Source organism: Adiantum capillus-veneris, chromosome 20 (assembly GCF_014529385.1).
Source record: "Adiantum capillus-veneris isolate H3 chromosome 20, ASM1452938v2, whole genome shotgun sequence".
Classification (NCBI taxonomy): domain Eukaryota; kingdom Viridiplantae; phylum Streptophyta; class Polypodiopsida; order Polypodiales; family Pteridaceae; genus Adiantum; species Adiantum capillus-veneris.
The window spans coordinates 67,870,746-67,888,539 of record NC_140950.1 but is presented as its reverse complement, the minus strand read 5'-3'; the positions used below and the strand labels follow the sequence as shown (position 1 = coordinate 67,888,539).

The 17,794-nt window shown below is 46.5% G+C and overlaps 1 protein-coding gene across 4 annotated transcripts in view; it reads right to left on the bottom strand.

The window, feature by feature from the left end:
* LOC147432665 (vacuolar protein sorting-associated protein, putative (DUF1162)) overlaps nt 1–17,794 on the bottom strand; it is a 303,484-nt gene that overhangs the window by 165,798 nt on the left and 119,892 nt on the right. For all 4 annotated transcript variants that reach the window (XR_015185566.1, XR_015185565.1, XM_086492512.1 and 1 more), the window contains 2 exons: nt 15,921–16,035; nt 15,701–15,817 (listed from right to left, as the gene is read on the bottom strand). Coding sequence is in view for 2 of the 4 variants with exons in the window: in XM_086492512.1 (XP_086348638.1) it covers nt 15,701–15,817; nt 15,921–16,035 (232 nt within the window). In the remaining 2 variants the exon portion in view is untranslated. The remainder of the gene's footprint in view (nt 1–15,700; nt 15,818–15,920; nt 16,036–17,794) is intronic.

Below are 17,794 nucleotides of genomic sequence, written 5' to 3'. Positions count from 1 at the left end.
ATACGTGCAAAGGTTTTTGGCAATAAAATTCAATAAGGTACGAAATCTCTCTCTCTCTAGAGCGTCGAGTTGTTTTCGAGGTCATGGTTGATCTCTAGAGTGGGTCTTTAGCCCATACTTTGTATGCCAGTAGAAGGGTGAGCCCCTTGCGCTCCGAACCCTTGTTATCTTGTATTGTGAGCCGTGTTGGGCTCGTCGTGTTGGGGAGGACATACCCTCGCTCACATATCCTTGTTTTGGAGTGGTTTCTAGTGTGCCGGCCACTATAGACCCAGACATCATACGCGTAAGATTCAATGGAAAATTCTGTGCGCGAAATGGTAAGTGAGCCCGATACATTTCTTGAACGACAAAACATGGAAGCAATCTCCCCTACACAGGACCTTGCACAGGACATGGAAGCCGTCAATGTCTCACCTGTTTGCAAGTCGCGAGCAAAGGCAACCTTTATGCTCACGAACAAGCGAATGGCGTAGATGGAGAGGGAAATGAAGGAGTGGAAAACAGAGATGGAAGGATGGTGGAAGGAGAAGGCCAACCTCCTTCAAATGGTCTTCAATGAAGGCGCACAATGGAAGAAGGAGAAAGAGAGTCTTAATGCAAAAATACAGACACTCAAAGAAGAAGTCTCAACCCTCAAACAGGAGAACCCAAACGCCGAGATACGAACACTCAAAAAAGAAGTCTCAGCCCTTAAACAGGAGCTTGCTGATAGAGTAAGCAGTGGACTAGAGGAAGGCGAATTTCAGCCCTCGGTAATAGATGAAATCAAGGAAATCAAGGAACAGGTAAGGATGATCACAGAGGAAGAGAAACTGAGTGTGGCAAAGACATCTTCATGGGCGGAGATGATAACAAGGACACAGAAAAAGGCGGACAAGGCCGAAAAATGGATTGAGGTCGCCAAGAAAGGGAAAGGTCAAGAAACTCCTTGTACACCGACGAATTATCAACATGACCCTCGAAGAGGAACAAAGAAGGTGGATGCGACCACTGCATGTGAGAGTGACCGGTCTCAAGGACATAGACAATGTGGAGAAAGAGGTCACAAGCCTTACATCCATGATGGGGATGGAGAAGCCTTTGCACACAAAGGCATGGAGGGTCGGTAAGAAAAGTGATGGCACGGGAGAGTCCTCAAAGGAGAGACCTCTCATACTACGCTTCCCCTCGTTGGAAGAGAAGAAGGAATTCTTGAGGAAGAGGCCTACTCTCAAAAAGATAGGTATTTTCCTCGGTGATGACTTGACTCTCTCACGGCTCGCACATATGAGAGAGGTAATGCCAGAGATTACAGCGGCAAGGGAGAAGGGAAAGATAGCCTTCTACAGAGATGGACGGGTGGTGATTTTAGAGCGGCGCACTGCATGACGGTGCAAGACCTATGGGACCACACTGAAGATGGCTCCCTAGAATTGTAATGGGTCTATGAAGTTGGACGTGGGTGCATTTGAGGACAGTTTCAAAGACAAGGATATTGTATTCTTCTTAGAGACTCATCAGGCCCTTGGACAGGTGATGCCACATGTGGTGGGATACAGATGGGAGACAGCTCACAGGACAAATGCGAGATCTGAGCATGGGAGTAGAGGTTCGGGAGGAGTAGCAGTGCTATTCAGAGAGAAACTACAACCATTACTACATATTGTACGAAGAGATGATCATGCTAGATATATGTGGGTGAGACTGAGAGCTGACACGGGTCGATTCCTATATATTGCCATATGTTCCTCCCAGTTCATCAGTGTATGCTGCATCCAGAGGGCAATCGCCTTTCTCTATACTAGATGATGACATATGGGAGTTTTCTAGGGATGGTGATATCATTCTCCTAGGGGACTTCAATGCCCAAACGGGCAACTCGCAGACAGTGTTCTACGACACTTCAGATGAGATGCTTAGAGAGCTGGATGTGGGTGAGTTGGGACTTGACAGATGCTCAGATGATAGAGAGCAGACGGAGTATGGGAGATACCTCATGGAAATGACGACTACACATGGACTAGCCATACTTAATGGCTTACAACGATTTCTTGAAGCAGCCGGTTTCACATGCTTTCCACACAGACATGGGGCCAGTACAGTGGATTATGTTATGACACAACCGAGCTTTGTCCCCTGCATTCACGATTTCACAGTGGGAGCCAAGCCAGTGGGCATAGCAGTAGATCATGCTCTCTTGACACTGTCCGTTAAATTTCAGTATAGTACAACCCAGACATCAGGAGGCAAGTCACACACCCGCTATACATTTACACCAGAAACTGATTTCGTTTATACAGAGGAGATATGGGACCGTCTATTGGAAGGCACAACTGGCACAAATGGTGCAGGCCTCTCAGTGGGAAGTGCACCACTCTACTGACCGAGACACTGCATGGGGCTGCATCAGTGCCATACCCACACACTCAGCTGGGCAAGAGACGACATTCTGGGAGCGGGAGCATGCCCCAGAATAGTTGGTATGATGAGGAGTGCAGAGAGATGAGAGCCCAGCTTCAGAGGGATCTTTTTCTAGGAGTCATCACTTACAGATAGTCTCGGATCGCTTTCTGACGCCTTGTGCGACGGAAGAAGCGAGCTTACCTAGCTCAGATGGAGCGAGACTTATATCAGATGTTCTTGAGTAGGGACTCAAGAGAGGCTTGACAACTCTTCCATCAGCACTCCCCTCTCCCAATGATTACTTCACCTGACGTGTGGAACCAATATGCGACATGATTATATACGGTTCCTGGACAGGAACCCCTTCCAAACCCTACCAAGCCTTGCCCAAATACGAGCATTTCTTTACATCTGAGATGGTGCAAAGGGCCATCGACAGGATGAGGACCGGGAAGGCATATGATCATGACGGTCTAGTAGCGGAGCACTTTATACATGCCAGGGATATGCTGATGGAGGTTCTTGCAATGTTGTTCAATCGTGCCAGGTGTGAGCGGTTACCTGAGACTTGGAGGTTGTCTAATATTGTGCCCATCCTCAAGGCTGGTGACCCTACAGAGCCTGGGAACTACCGCACTATTATGGTTGGACACACATCGGCACGGTTGTATGCATCTATTCTCGAGCAACACTTGAGTAATTGGGCAGAGGGTCAGGGTGTATGAGCGAAGGGTCAAACCGGCTTCAGGAGGGGTTTATCCACTCTTGATCATATCCTAAAACTCAGGGCCATCATTGAGCAGGGCAGAACACATGGGAAACGGATCTATTGTAGCTTTGTGGATTTTCGCAAAGCATTTGACATGGTACCAAGAGCTCGATTGACGCGTAGACTACAGGAGATGGGGGTGCCCATAGACGTGATTTGGGGGATTATGGCTTTGTACAGATCATTGATGGGACATGTACGCACTACGGAAGGGGTATCAGATTTAGTTCACTCTACTATTGGAGTGAAACAGGGCTGCCCGTTGTCTCCTACTCTATTTGGTATGTATGTTGATGAGGTGTCTGATTACATTGACAGAGAGGGTGACAGGGGTGCCCAGCTGGCAGGGACGTTGATCCCATTGTTGCTATATGCTGATGATATTGTGCTGATATCTGACTCACCAGAAGGTATGCAACGACATTTGGATGCACTACGTAGTTTTGCAGAGGATAGTGGATTGTGTGTAAACCTAGGTAAAACCAAGGTTATGGTCTTTAACACCACACCGCAATGGGTCAGGAGATCAGTACCTACTTTCAAATATGGTCAGGAGATTGTGGAGTATACAAATGCATACACTTACCTAGGGGTAGTCTTTACTGGGCCGAAATTTTCTTTGAGAAGAGCAGCAGAGATTAGACTAACTAGAGCTGGTGCGGCTCTAGGAGGAATGGAGAGGATGTGTTCGCAGGTTCAGTTCCAGGAACCTAGGACAAAGTTATGGCTCTTTGACACTTTGGTTGCCTCTACTATGTTATATGGGGTGCAGGTTTGGGGACTTCTGTAGGCCAGGATGGTTGGAGGCGTATGGAGAAGCCCCTGGTATCTATGATCTCTCGGCTGATTAGAGCCAAGGCTTCCGTACCGCATGATATCATTCGAGCAGAATTAGCTGCCCCCCCTATGGAGATTGAGGCGCTTACCAGATCAATCTCCTTTGTACACAATCTGTGGGATACTACCAGAGACAAATATGCCAGGGTGGCTCTAGAGTACTCCAGACAATTAGCTCTTTATGGGGATACAACATGCTGGTATGCACAGATGGCATCATGGTTTCAGACACATGGTTTCACCATGGATAGATTGCCTCCTTTTCAATACTCTCTACAGGCACCCTTGAGGTCTCTGACGCGGGTAGAGATTAATAAACTCATTCGTCAGGATTTGATTCAGCTGCACACAAGGAGGACATGGATAGAGCCGATACAGGAGTTGGGCACAAAGATGGCTTTCTATAGAGAGCATCTTCTCCACCTCACGGGGGATGGGTTTGTGATTTTACCTAGCTATATGGACACGCATCTTTCTCATGGTTTGCGTTGTGCCATTGGCCAGATACGCACGTCCTCACATCAGCTCGAGATTGAGACTGGTAGATTCAGAGGGACACCAGAAGATAGCAGGATATGCCGCTTATGCCATCTAGAGCCAGAGACAGAGGTACATTACATATGTCATTGCACACTGTACTATGAGATACGAGGACGTTTTCATTGTCTATTCAGAGAAGGTTTTGGGCCTCTATCTAGGGTCATGAGTTATGAGGATCAGAGATGTCTTGGGCTATATCTACTTGAGTTACACAGGCATAGAGAAACTTTACTAAGGAGAGCTAAAGAGAGACAACCCCAGAGACCGATCACAGATTTCTTTACACTAGATATTGTACACCCAAAAGAACAGACAAAGGAGCAGCCAACAGTGGAGAGGTCTGCCCACACTACTAGCATTCTCGTAGACCGAGCATTGGAGCTAGGGAGATCTAGACGACCCCGATGGAGAAGAGGAGCTACACAGATTCAAAGGAGGCTACAACAAAGGATTCGAGCCATACTTTTCGTCGTCCAAAGTGCAGATGAAGATGGATCTCTATGAAGATGCATCTCTACTTCCCTCCCATATTGTCTACACATTGAACTGCTTAGTTCACACATTTAACACCTTTCACCTTTCACACCTATCAGCTTAGTTTAGAATTCTGCAGTATCTATATTTTGTTATCCTAGTTTAATTTATTTTGTTAATCTCACTTTGTATCAGATACACCGCCTTGTAACTTTCTGATCTCATAGGTCACTTTGGCCTTTTGAAGACGTTAATATAACATTTCATTTCATTCCATTCCATTCCATTTCATTTCTCTCTCTCTCTCTCTCTCTCTCTCTCTCTCTCTCTCTCTCTCTCTCTCTCTCTCTCTCACGCTGGACTGCCTCACCCTGTTGAGCGCTACCCACGCCACCTACTGCTTTGTTGAGCGCTGCCCACGCAGCCCACTCAGCTCCACACGCTCTCTCTCTCAGCAGGCAGGAGCGCGCTTACTATCTCAGCAGCTGGACTGCGCCTGTTGAGACAGTACGTCACCCCCCCCCCTAATCGTGGCTGGACAGCGCCCCCCCCCCCCCCCCCCCTCCCAAAGCCCACAAGTGCATTACAGGGCAGATAGCGGGCAGTCCCACCTGAAAAAAATTTCGAAAATTTTTTCAGACCTGCAAAATTTACTCATTTACTCAGACCTGCAGAATTAGAAAATACAGAATTTACATTTACATTTTTCACGAGTTGCAGACCTGCAGGGAAATTTCAAAATTGCAGAATTTCAGAATTACATAAATTTCAGCATTGACAGAAATTTGCAGAAAAGGAAAATCTCAAAAATGTACGATTGATATGGGGAACACACATGTATGCATTATGCGGGACAGTGATGTATGTGTGATGTGGACATAGTGGGTTGACTTAGCAGAAGCGCATTTGTATTTTTATTTTTAATGGAGGTCATGACTGCTTCGCCGGTATGTAAGCCCCATACGAAGGCAACCTTTGTGCTTACAAACAAGCGGATTACACAAATGGAGAAGGAGATGAAAGACTGGAAAGCACATATGGAGGGATGGTGGAAAGAAAAGGCCAACCTTCTTCAAATGTTTCTCAACGAAGGCGCGCAGTGGAAGAAAGAGAAAGAAGACCTGCACGCAGAGCTACAAGCACTTAAGGCGGACTCCAAAGCACTTAAAGAAGAGGTCTCAGCTCTCAAGCGAGAACTTGCTGATAGAGCGAGCAGTGGACTAGAGGAGGGGGAATTCCAGCCTTCGGTAGTAGAGGAAATCAAGGTCATCAAACAGCAGGTACGGATGATCAGAGAGGAGGAGAAACAAAAGATGGTAAAGATGTATTCGTGGATGGATGTGATCACGAAGACGCAAAAGAAGGCGGATGAGGCCGAGAAGTGGATAGAAGTCGTTAAGAAAGGCAAAGGGAAAGAAACCACATCTGTCCCCACTCCTACAATCATCAACATGACTCTAGGGGAAGAACAACGAAGGAAAACTAGAGCTTTGCATATAAGAGTAACCGGTCTAAAAGACCGAGATGAGGTGGAAGGGGAAGTTGAAGAACTTGTCCGCATGATGTGTAGTGAGGCTACTCATATAAAGGCATGGAGGGTGGGGAAGAAGACACAAGGCAATGGGGAGACTTCAAAAGGGAGAGCTCTAATCATCCGTTTCCCATCCATGGAGGCAAAGGACTTCTTGAAGAAGCGTCCTACACTAAAGAAAACGGGCATATTTCTTGGAGATGACCTCACTCTCACACAGCTTGCGCATATGAGAGAGGTAATGCCAGAGATTCAAGCGGCAAGGGAGAAGGGAAAGACGGCCTTCTACAGAGATGGCCGGGTTGTGATTGTAGAGCGGCGCTCCACATGACGGTGCGAGACCCATGGGACCACCCTCAAAGTTGCCACGTGGAATTGTAATGGATCTATGCGAATTGATGTGGGCGCCTTTGAGGATAGTTTCAGGGGAAGAGACATCGTCTTCTACTCTGAGACACATCATGCCCCCGGCCAGTCCATGCCTCACATTAGTGGATATAGATGGGAGACTGCCTATAGACAGGAGACACGATCAGAGTGAAGAGGACGAGGATCAGGAGGAGTGGCAGTGTTATTCAGGGAGGAGTTGCAGCCATTGATACATACAGCCCGCAGAGATGAGCAAGCTAGGTACATGTGGGTGAGACTGAGAGCAGAGATAGACAGATATCTATACATTGCTATTTGCTACTTTCCCCCGAGCACGTCAGTGTATGCACCACCCAGAGGGCAGTCCCCTTTCTCTATTTTGGATGATGACATATGGGAGTTCTCTAGAGATGGTGACATCATCATTCTAGGGGATTTCAATGCTAGGACTGCCCATCATCAGACAGTATTTTATGATACTTCAGAGGAGATGCTGAGAGAGCTGGATGCTGCAGAGACAGGCCTATCTAGACTATCACAAGATGGAGAACACACTAAGTATGGGCGACACTTGATAGACATGGGGACGGCACATGGATTGGCCATCTTGAATGGCCTACAGAGATTTCCCGCTTCAAGGGGTTTTACATGCTTTCCACACAGACATGGAACCAGCACAGTGGATTATGTCATGGCACAGCCGAGCCTCATCTCTAGTATCCAGGATCTCATGGTTGGACCCAGACCTGTTGGTGTGGCAGTGGATCATGCTCTTGTGTCAATGACCATCTCTTTTCAGTTTAGTGTAGCACATAGGCTACGGACAGCAGCCCCTACTCGCTACACCTTCATGTGGGAGACAGACTCTGTATACATAGATGGGATCTACAGACACCTATGCACACAGGAGCCAAGGCGACCTCTGCAGGAGCTTACTACTATATTGACACAGACACTACATGATGCAGTAGCAGAGGCATACCCACATACCCAGCTTGAGCAGAGACGCCATTCGGGGAGTATGCCCCAGAAAAGTTGGTATGATGAGGAATGCCGGGACACTAGAGCTAGACTTCAGAGGGAGGTGCTTTTGGGGGACATCACTCACAGACAGTCACAGATTGACTTCCGACGCCTAGTGCGGCGGAAGAAGAGGGCATTTTTGGCTCGGCTAGAGCAGGATCAATATCAGCTGTTCTTGAGTTGGGACTCACGTGAGGCATGGCGCCTCTTTCAGGAGCACTCTCTCCCCCCCGCCATCACTTCTACAGCGGACTGGGGCCAGTACGCATCATCTCTGTACACAGTTCCTGAGCAGCCCCCCCTTCCCGCCCCTCCCGATCCATGCCCACACACATGTGCTTTTTTCACCGCGGAGATGGTGAGGAGGGCCATTGACAGGATGAGGACTGGGAGAGCATACGATCATGATGGTTTAGTGGCTGAGCATTTCACGCATGCCAGAGATCTACTAGCAGAGCTTCTAGCAGTGATGTTTAACCGTGCCATGTGTGAGGGCTTGCTGGTTACTTGGAGCCTATCTACTATTGTACCTATCTTCAAGTCGGGAGACCCTATGGAGCCTGGGAATTATCGCACTATCATGATTGGACACACATTGGCACGGTTGTACGCATCTATTCTTGAGCAGCAGCTGAGTAGATGGGCAGAGAGGGAGGGGATACGAGCAGCCGGGCAGGCAGGATTCAGGAGGGGTTTTTCTACTCTTGACCATATCTTGACACTGAGAGCCATCATTGAGGAGGGTAGATCGCATGGGAGATGGATCTATTGTAGCTTTGTGGATTTCCGCAAAGCATTTGACACAGTGCCTAGAGCTAGATTGATGCGCAGATTACAGCAGATGGGAGTACCCACAGAGCTCATTTGGGGGGTCATGGCATTATACAGGTCAGTAGTGGGGCAGGTACGCACCTCAGAGGGTCTATCCACACCGATTCACTCCACTATTAGGGTGAAGCAGGGCTGCCCGCTCTCTCCTACTCTATTTGGTATGTATGTGGATGAGGTTTCTGACTACATTGAGAGAGATGGTGATAGAGGTGCACAGCTGGCAGGGACATGGATTCAATTATTGTTATATGCTGATGATATTGTGTTGATCTCCGACTCTCCGGAGGGGATGCAACGTCACTTGGATGCTTTGAATAGGTTTGCTCAGGAAAGTGGTTTGTCCGTCAACCTTGGTAAAACCAAGGTCATGGTATTTAATACCACCCCATAGTGGATGGATCAGGAGATCAGCGCCAGCATTCACATACGGCCAGGAGACTGTGGAATATATAGAGGCGTACACTTACCTCGGAGTGGCTTTTAGTGGGCCAGCATTTTCATTGAGGAGGGCAGCAGACACTAAATTGACCAGAGCCCATGCAGCATTGGGTAGATTGGAAAGGATGTGTTCACAGGTTCAGTTTCAGGAGCCTCGGACGAAGCTCTGGCTCTTTGACACTCTGGTGGCTTCTGCATTGCTTTATGGAGCTGAGATTTGGGGACCTTCATTAGATCATCACGGGAGGACAGGCCGTAGTGATGGATGGGGGGACATGGAGAAGCCTCTGGTCTCTATGATCTCGCGGTTCATTAGAGCCAAGGCCTTAGTACCACGTGCTATTGTTCGAGCAGAGCTAGCTGCCCCCCCACTAGTGGTTAAGGCACTCACTAGATCGGTCTCCTTCATACACTGCATGTGGGAACTTCCCAGAGACAGATATGCCCGCCTTGCACTTGAGTCCTCTCGACAGTTAGCCATGCAGGGAGATACAGCATGCTGGTATGGGGAGATGACATCATGGTTTCAGGCGCATGGGTTCAGCATAGACAGATTGCCTCCCTTCCAGTACTCACTGGATGCACCCTCTCTGACTCTTACACAGTCCGAGATCACCGGGCTCATCCGCCAAGACTTGACTCAGCTAGACACCAGGAGGACATGGATACAACCAGCACAGGAGCTGGGCACGAAGATGGCTTTCTACAATGAGCATCTCCTCCTGCTTACGGTTGATGGTTTTGTGACGAGGCCCAGATACATGGACACCCACTTGTCTCATGGGATACGATGCGCTATCGGCCAGATACGTACATCTTCACACCAGCTGCGGATCGAGACTGGGAGATACATCGGAGTACCAACAGAGGCTAGGACATGCCCCCTGTGTGACATCGAGCCTGAGACAGAGTTGCACTACACATGCCACTGCCCCGTCTACTACGAGATACGAGGCCGCTTCCATTGCTTGTTCAGAGAGGGCTTTGGACCATTCTCCAAAGTCATGCAGTACGACGATCAGAGATGCTTGGGTTTGTTTTTGCTCGAGCTACGCAGACACAGAGAGAGCTTGATGAGAGGAGAGGCTAGCCAGTCCCAGAGACAGATCACAGATTTCTTTAGAGCTGCCACTGGACACCCGGAGGAGTTACTACCACAGCAGAGCTCGTTGCCTCACACCAGAGGCACACTGATCGACCGAGCGACTGAGCTGGGAAGATCCAGACGCCCACGACTGCGGAGGACTACACAACATCGGCGAAGGCTGCATCAGAGGATTCGGATCACTTTGGCTCGACATGCACGACGCCCGGTCAGACTACTGACCATGGAGGAGATTGATGAGATCTGCCAACGACCGATGTTGGATCTCTTGTGATCTAGCTATCCCAGCTAGCTGCTTAGTTCACAGCTAGTAGTTTAGGATTCCATAGTATTTTATTGTGACATTTGGCATTTCATTTTTGTCATACTCTGACTTTGTATCAGATCCACCACATTGTAACTTTCTGGTCTCATAGGTCACTTTGGCCTTATGAAGACGTTAATATAACATTTCATTTCACACACACACATAACAAGTCTTGAGTTCAACTCTCCTCATCGGATAGATCTTTAAGGTCTCTTGGGATAGTTTCCTACAACGTTAAAATCCTCTTCTTCTTCTTCTTCTTCTTCTTCTTCTTCTTCTTCTTTCACATGGATCAGCCTGGAGATCATGGATACAAGTGGTCTCTCCATGGATCTGCATCCATCATATGTGCGCCCTGATCTACTATGATGATCCACGCTAGGTCCCCATATCTGCACTCCATAAATCATGGTGGAAGTGACCGATCTGTCAAATAGCCATAGCTTAGTGTGTGGCTCTTGAAACTGCACCTGTGAACATATCCCTCCTAATGCTCCATATCCCCTTGTCAATCTTGCCTCTACAACACCTCTCATAGAGAAAGTAAGTCAAGTAAATACAACATGAAGATATGTATATCTCCTGTTCATATGTCAAAATAGGTGTTGATCTCCTAACCCACTGTGTTGTACTATTGAATACCATCACCTTGGTTTTGCCAAGGTTCATGAAGAGCCCACTGTCATGTGCTTTAATGCATCTAGATGTCTCTGCATACCCTTTGGAGAGTTTTAAATAAGCACAATATCATCGGCATAAAGCAATAGAGGTATCCATGTACCTGACACCTGTGCTCCTCTATCCCTTGCAGTCTCAATATAGACAGCAATCTCATCAATATACAATCCAAACAAAGTCGGAGAAAGTGGGCATCCCTGCTTCACCCCAATAGTAGAGTGAACATGGTCTAAAAAGGCCCTCCCTGTCCGTACTCTCCCTATAATTGTCTCATACAGTGCCATGATACCCCATACAAGCTCTTGTGGGACTCCCAAGTCATGCAATCGTTCTTTCAACCTGGCTCTCGGGATTGTGTCGAAGGCTAATTTTTGTTACTTGAAAGATCCATCAGACCACCCAAATGGTGCCAATTCTGGAGCAAGTACATCACTGATTACAAAGCAGGCCCGAATGTGGCAATTCGCAAACTATAAAAACTAGATACAACTAGCCACATGGCAACTGGAAAAACTTAAAACCAGTATGAAAAAACCTCTCCTAAAGAGAGTAGAAAGTGCCCTGGCAAGCTAATTGAAGAGAGGATGACCACAACCTTTGGAAGATAGGCACTTCCACCAATAAGCAAACTCCTCTATTGTTACATCAAAACATGAACAACCAGAAGCTACCAATAGTGAAAAGGACAAAGAGCATTTGTAATTGCAAGAGCTGTTAACGTCGGGCATGGCCAGCCAACTAGTATAAGCTGGCGGAGCTGACAAGGCGCTATCGTCGAGTATAGAAATTAGTCCACTTGCATAAGGTGCTCCTGAGGACCAGTGCTTGGGAGGGAACTCCAAGAAGACAATGAAGGAGGTTCTGAGGACAACCACCTTTGGAATCCTGATGTAGAAACTTGGTAGAGCGAGTACATAGCAGAGCAGTAAGCTAACAGCAGCAAACCCAGCCATCTCAATGTGGAAAACGCAAGGAAACAAGGAGACAAGGAACACAATGAAGATTCCATTGAATGTGATCTCTAAACAAACTGAAAAACATATGGGAGTGAGCCCATCGTCTGAGAAAAACAAGCAGCGCTCGAAGAACCCACTATTGAAACACGCTTGCTACGCAGAGTGTGGATAATATCCATCCAAATGTCTGTTGAGATGTCGACAATAAAGGACGGTGCAACACAGAGAGCTTCTCCTTATGTATGGGGCAGTATGCAGCATCCTTACATACGGTCCTTAAACATACACCCCTTCCAGATCCTCCTGAGCCATGCCCGTCTACGTGTACCTTCTTTACCACTGAGATGGTAAAGACAGCCATTGAGAGCATGAGGACTAGAAGGGCGTATGATCATGATGGTCTGGTAGCACAGGAGTTTATACATGCTAGAGATATGCTAATAGAGGTTCTTGCAGTTCCGTTCAATCGTGTCATGTGCGAGGGTCTACTTCAGACTTGGAGACTGTCTACTATTGTGCCGATCCTCAAGGCAGGTGATCCTACGCAACCTGGAAACTACCGTACTATTATGTTTGGACACACATTGGCCCGGTTGTATGCATCTATCCTTGAGCAGCACTTGAGCAAATGGGCAGAGAGTGAGGGCATACGGGCAACCGAAGAGGGCCGTTTCAGCAGAGGCTTCTCCACTCTTAACCATATTCTCACACTCAAAGCCATCATTGAGGAGAGTAAGGTGGGAGACGGATTTATTGTAGCTTTGTGGATTTCCGCAAAGCATTTGACATGGTGCCCAGAGCCAAATTGATGCACAGACTTCAAGAAATGGGAGTGCCCAATGAGTTGATTTGGTGGACCGTGGCTCTATACAGATCATTGGTGGGACATGTACCCACTTCAAAGGGGATATCTAATTTAGTTCACTCCACTATTGGAGTGAAACAAGGTTGTCCATTGTCTCCTACTCTATTTGGGATCTATATAGATAAGGTTTCTGATTACATTGACAGAGAGGGTAGCAGAGGTGATCAGCTAGCAGACACATGGATTCCATTGTTGTTTATAAGCTCATGATATTGTGTTGATCTCTGACTCATCGGAGGGTATGTAGCGACATTTGGATGCATTACATAGCTTTGCAAAGGATAGTGGATTGTGGATCAGGAGATCAGCACCTACATTCACTTCTGGTCAGGAGACTCTGGAGTACACATATGCATAAACTTATCTTGGGGTAGTCTTCACTCAGCCAAGGTTTTCTTTGGAGAGAGCAGCAAAGACTAGCCTGACCAGAGCGTATGTGGAGTACACAGATGCATAAACTTATCTTGGGGTAGTCTTCACTCAGCCAAGGTTTTCTTTGGAGAGAGCAGCAGAGACTAGCCTGACCAGAGCGTATGCCTTGGGAGGATTGGAGAGGATGTGTTCGCAGGTTCCGTTCCAGGAACCTCGAACAAAGCTCTTGCTCTTTGATGCCTTGGTAGCATCAGCTATGCTCTATGGGGTTCAAGTTTGTGGACCCTCTGTGGGTCATGATGGGTGGAAAGGTACGGAGAGGCCCTTGGTATCTATGATCTCTCAACTAATTAGAGCCCAGGCCTCCGTGCCACACAAGATCATTAGAGCGGAGTTAGCAACCCCCTCCTATGGAGATAGAGGTGATTACCAGATCAGTCTCCTTCATGCACAGCTTATGCGATACTACAAGAGATAGATATGCCAAAATGGCCCTTGAGTCCTGTCCTCCAGACAGTCAGTTTGCTTTACAGGGAGACACATCATGCTGGTATGCACAGACGTCATCACGGTTCCAGATACAAGGCTTCAGCATGAACAGCTTGCCTCCCTTCCAGTACTCCCTTAATGCACCATCATTGTCTCTTACACACGTGGAGATTGTTAGACTCATTTGCCAGCACCTGGCCCAGTTGGACACCAGGAGGACATGGATAGAGCGGACACCGGAGTTGGATACAAAGATGGCAGCAGTTGTTGACAGATCCACCAGAGGTATGCCCACTCACTTTCGCTTTCTTTACTACAGAGATGGTAAAGATGGCTATTGATAGGATGAAGACTAGGAGAGCATATGACCATGATGGTTTGGTAGCTGAGAATTTTATACATCAGAAGGATCTTTTCGCTGATCTTCTTGCATTGATGTTTAATAGAGCTATGTGTGAGGGTTTCCCTGATACTTGGAGCATGTCCACAATTGTACGTACTTTTTCAAATTTGGGGACCCTACTTTGCCTGGAACTACTGCACTATCATGATTGGACACACACTAGCCAAATTATATGCATCCATCATGCATGAGCTGAGCAGACGGGCAGAGAGAAAGGGCATCAGAGTGCCAGGCAAGGCTGGTTTCAAGAGGGGTTTCTCTTCTACCCTAAATCACATTCTCATACTACGAGCTATTATTGAGGGGACCTGGGAGTGCCAATAGAGCTCATATGGGGGATCGTGACCTTGTATGGGGTAGTTACAGGACGAGGGTGTACGGCCAAGGGATGTCAGAGATTATTCAGTCCACCATTGGTGTGAAACAGGGCTGCCCACTATCCCCCACTCTTTTTGGCATGTATGTGGATGAGGCTTAAGACTACATAGAGAGGGAGGGTGACAGAGGAGCAGAGCTGGCAGGGACATGCATACCCCTATTGTTGTATGTAGAGGATATTGTGCTTATTTCAAATTCACCTAAGGAGATGCAATGTCATCTTGATGCTTTACACACATTTGCACAAAATAATGGTATGTCTATTAACCTTGGGAATAAAAAGTCTATGGTATTCAATATACAGCACAATGGGCAATCGGCACCCAACTTTACTTATGGACAAAGTATACGGATATGCACACTTACTTTGGGGTGGTTTTTAGTGGCCCAATTTTCTCCATGAGGAGAGCGGCAGAGACTAGACTAACTAGAGCATACGCAGCTTTGGGAGATTTGGAGAGGATGTGTTCACATGTTCAATTCCATGAGCCTTGCACCAAGCTATGGCTTCTTAATACTCTTGGTTGCCTCAGCTATGCTACATGGAGTGCAGATATGAAGAGAGCTTAGACCAACAATATGACTATATTTTCTATGAGAAAAATAAAGCCTTAAATAGGCACCAACTTTAGATATTGATATAGTATCTAGGAGATAGAATATCTAGATAAAGGGAAGCTTCCTTCCCCAACACATAGCATAAAGGCAACCATGTGCAAGGGCTTGATTCAGGGGCATAAGATTCTTCCTACAAAACAAAAAATAAATTACTAAAAAACCATTCACATTGTCTAGCATTTTTGCCAGTTAGGGCTAACCATAAGGTAGACTCTTAATACAAAACAGCTTCAAAGTGACTTCAAAACCATCATCAATAACAACAAACTACTGATTCTAATGCAGCACTATCTTTTACGTCTTCAATATAAAGAGTCATATGAGTGGCATACCAAGCAGCTAGTTGCCAAAACGGGAGAATGCTTGATGCTATAAGGACCAGCCAGCTTCAATATCCCTATGGCAAAAAGTATGATATCGAGTGATTTCTCACTTAGGGTAATGTCTACCTGTCAAAAAAACAACCTAACATGTGATTTCCATTTTCTGTTAAAGCATAGAAGTTCCTGTGGACCTATATGAAAACAAGCTGATTGAGCTATATTTTATTACCCTTTTACACCTTGCAAAAAATGACACAGGCAATTTGACTCTATCAACATTGCGCTTCCCACCAATCCGAGCACGGTAGAAAAGTCCAATATCCACAGGGTGTATGATCATAGACCTATTCACGATAAGCTCTATGTAAAGTGTTAGATATGAGCATTCAATTCAGTATTATCTTACTGTTACTCAACCTAAATCGTACCACTGTCTCCGCATAAAGAAGACAGTGCAAGAAACAACATAAAACGCCAATGAAGTATGCACAAGAAACTTTTGATAATTTCTATGTAAACATATAAGCCATTATTTATCCAAGTTTCATAAAGCTGATCTTGCAACTACTTCAAACATTAGATTTAGATGTTTATCATATCCCACAAGCTTGTTCTCTACAGTTTCATGTTAACTTCATAAACATTTATGGTTTGGCCTGCTTGAAGTACATTCTTATCAGTGTTATATATTTGTGGGTATTTTCGGGCTTTTCAATTAGACTCCCCCATGGAGGGCCGGAACATATCTTAAAATAGTCTTATCACAGGGCAACTATACCCCTCCTTTGCTGGCCTACTCTTCATTTCAAATGAGGGGCTCAACTCCTCATGAAATTGCTTTTTTTTTCGTAAGATCGTGATACGCAAAGGCATGGATGTTTTGCATATTTCATTTATCTCATAGGCCTATGTGGCCTTTAGTAGGCATGAAAAACGTGAAATTCTACTTCACAAGTGACAGTGAAATTATTCAAAGATTCTCTTTTGTCAACATAGATCTTGAGGGTAAAAAACATCTTCGTCGTCACCGATGTCCCAGGAAGTGCAGCATCGATCACTGTCAAATCTTGTCAATGTTTTCATGGTAAGTACTCGGATTGGGTGTCTCCTATTGTCACGAAGACGTGGCAACTGTTAACTATGTCACGAGGACGTGGCAACTCCTAACCTTAGTTGTTGGTTTCTTTCCAATGATTTTAGTTTTATTTTTGAGACCCTCTTTTTGAAGTTGCAAATGGTCGGACATTTTATGGCCAATGTGAACGGTAGTTTCACCCACAAACAAGAAGTTGGTCGGCACTGGAACTTGTATAGTAAGAAGATGTCTAGGCTCAGTTAAAGATCATGTAGTTCCCCTCGTCGCACTTAGCAAGTTGGTGGATACTAGGAAGTGAACTCAATAAAGGTGCAAAGTCAAGATGGGATCACCAAAAGAAAATACCCGACAGTTGGGCCACATTGCATTTTTGGATGCGGTCCCAATGGGGATAGATGGTCAGAAGACCAGTGGGAGCCCAACGGGAGCATCTCCTAAAAATTAGGCAACTGCTATTTTGGGCCATGAAATGTGTTCGCTTCATTACCTTCGGAATGACAAGGGGAACATTTTAGAACTCTACCGCAAAGTCAAGTGGGCAACCACTCTGGAGATTTTTAGGCGGCAACCCCGAAACGGGAAATGGCCTATAAACCCGCCAAGTGGCACATTTCTAAGCACTTTCCTCATGCAAGAAGAAGTGGTGCTGAATTATCTAGCGGGGAGGCTCATTTGCAAGTTTCCTGTCACAGGTTAAGAGCTATGGAGTGCATGCTTTCCACTCTACGTACAGTGTGGTGCTAGGAGTGATGACCCCTGCACACTACACACTGCTCTCTCTCCCCACTACATGCAGTTATGTGATGCCCCACAAAAGGGCTCTTCATTTGACTGATGTACAGCTGTGTGGTTTCATGCTTTTGTGCCGAGGCAAGAGCCTCTTTGAGCAGGAACGAGTGAGGGTGATAACCTCATGGTACAGGTGCGATTTCAGCCCTGATTATGCGCTATATTTTGACTGTTTTCCAGCCATACCGACGCCAAAACCCTTGGGAATAGAGCCCCAC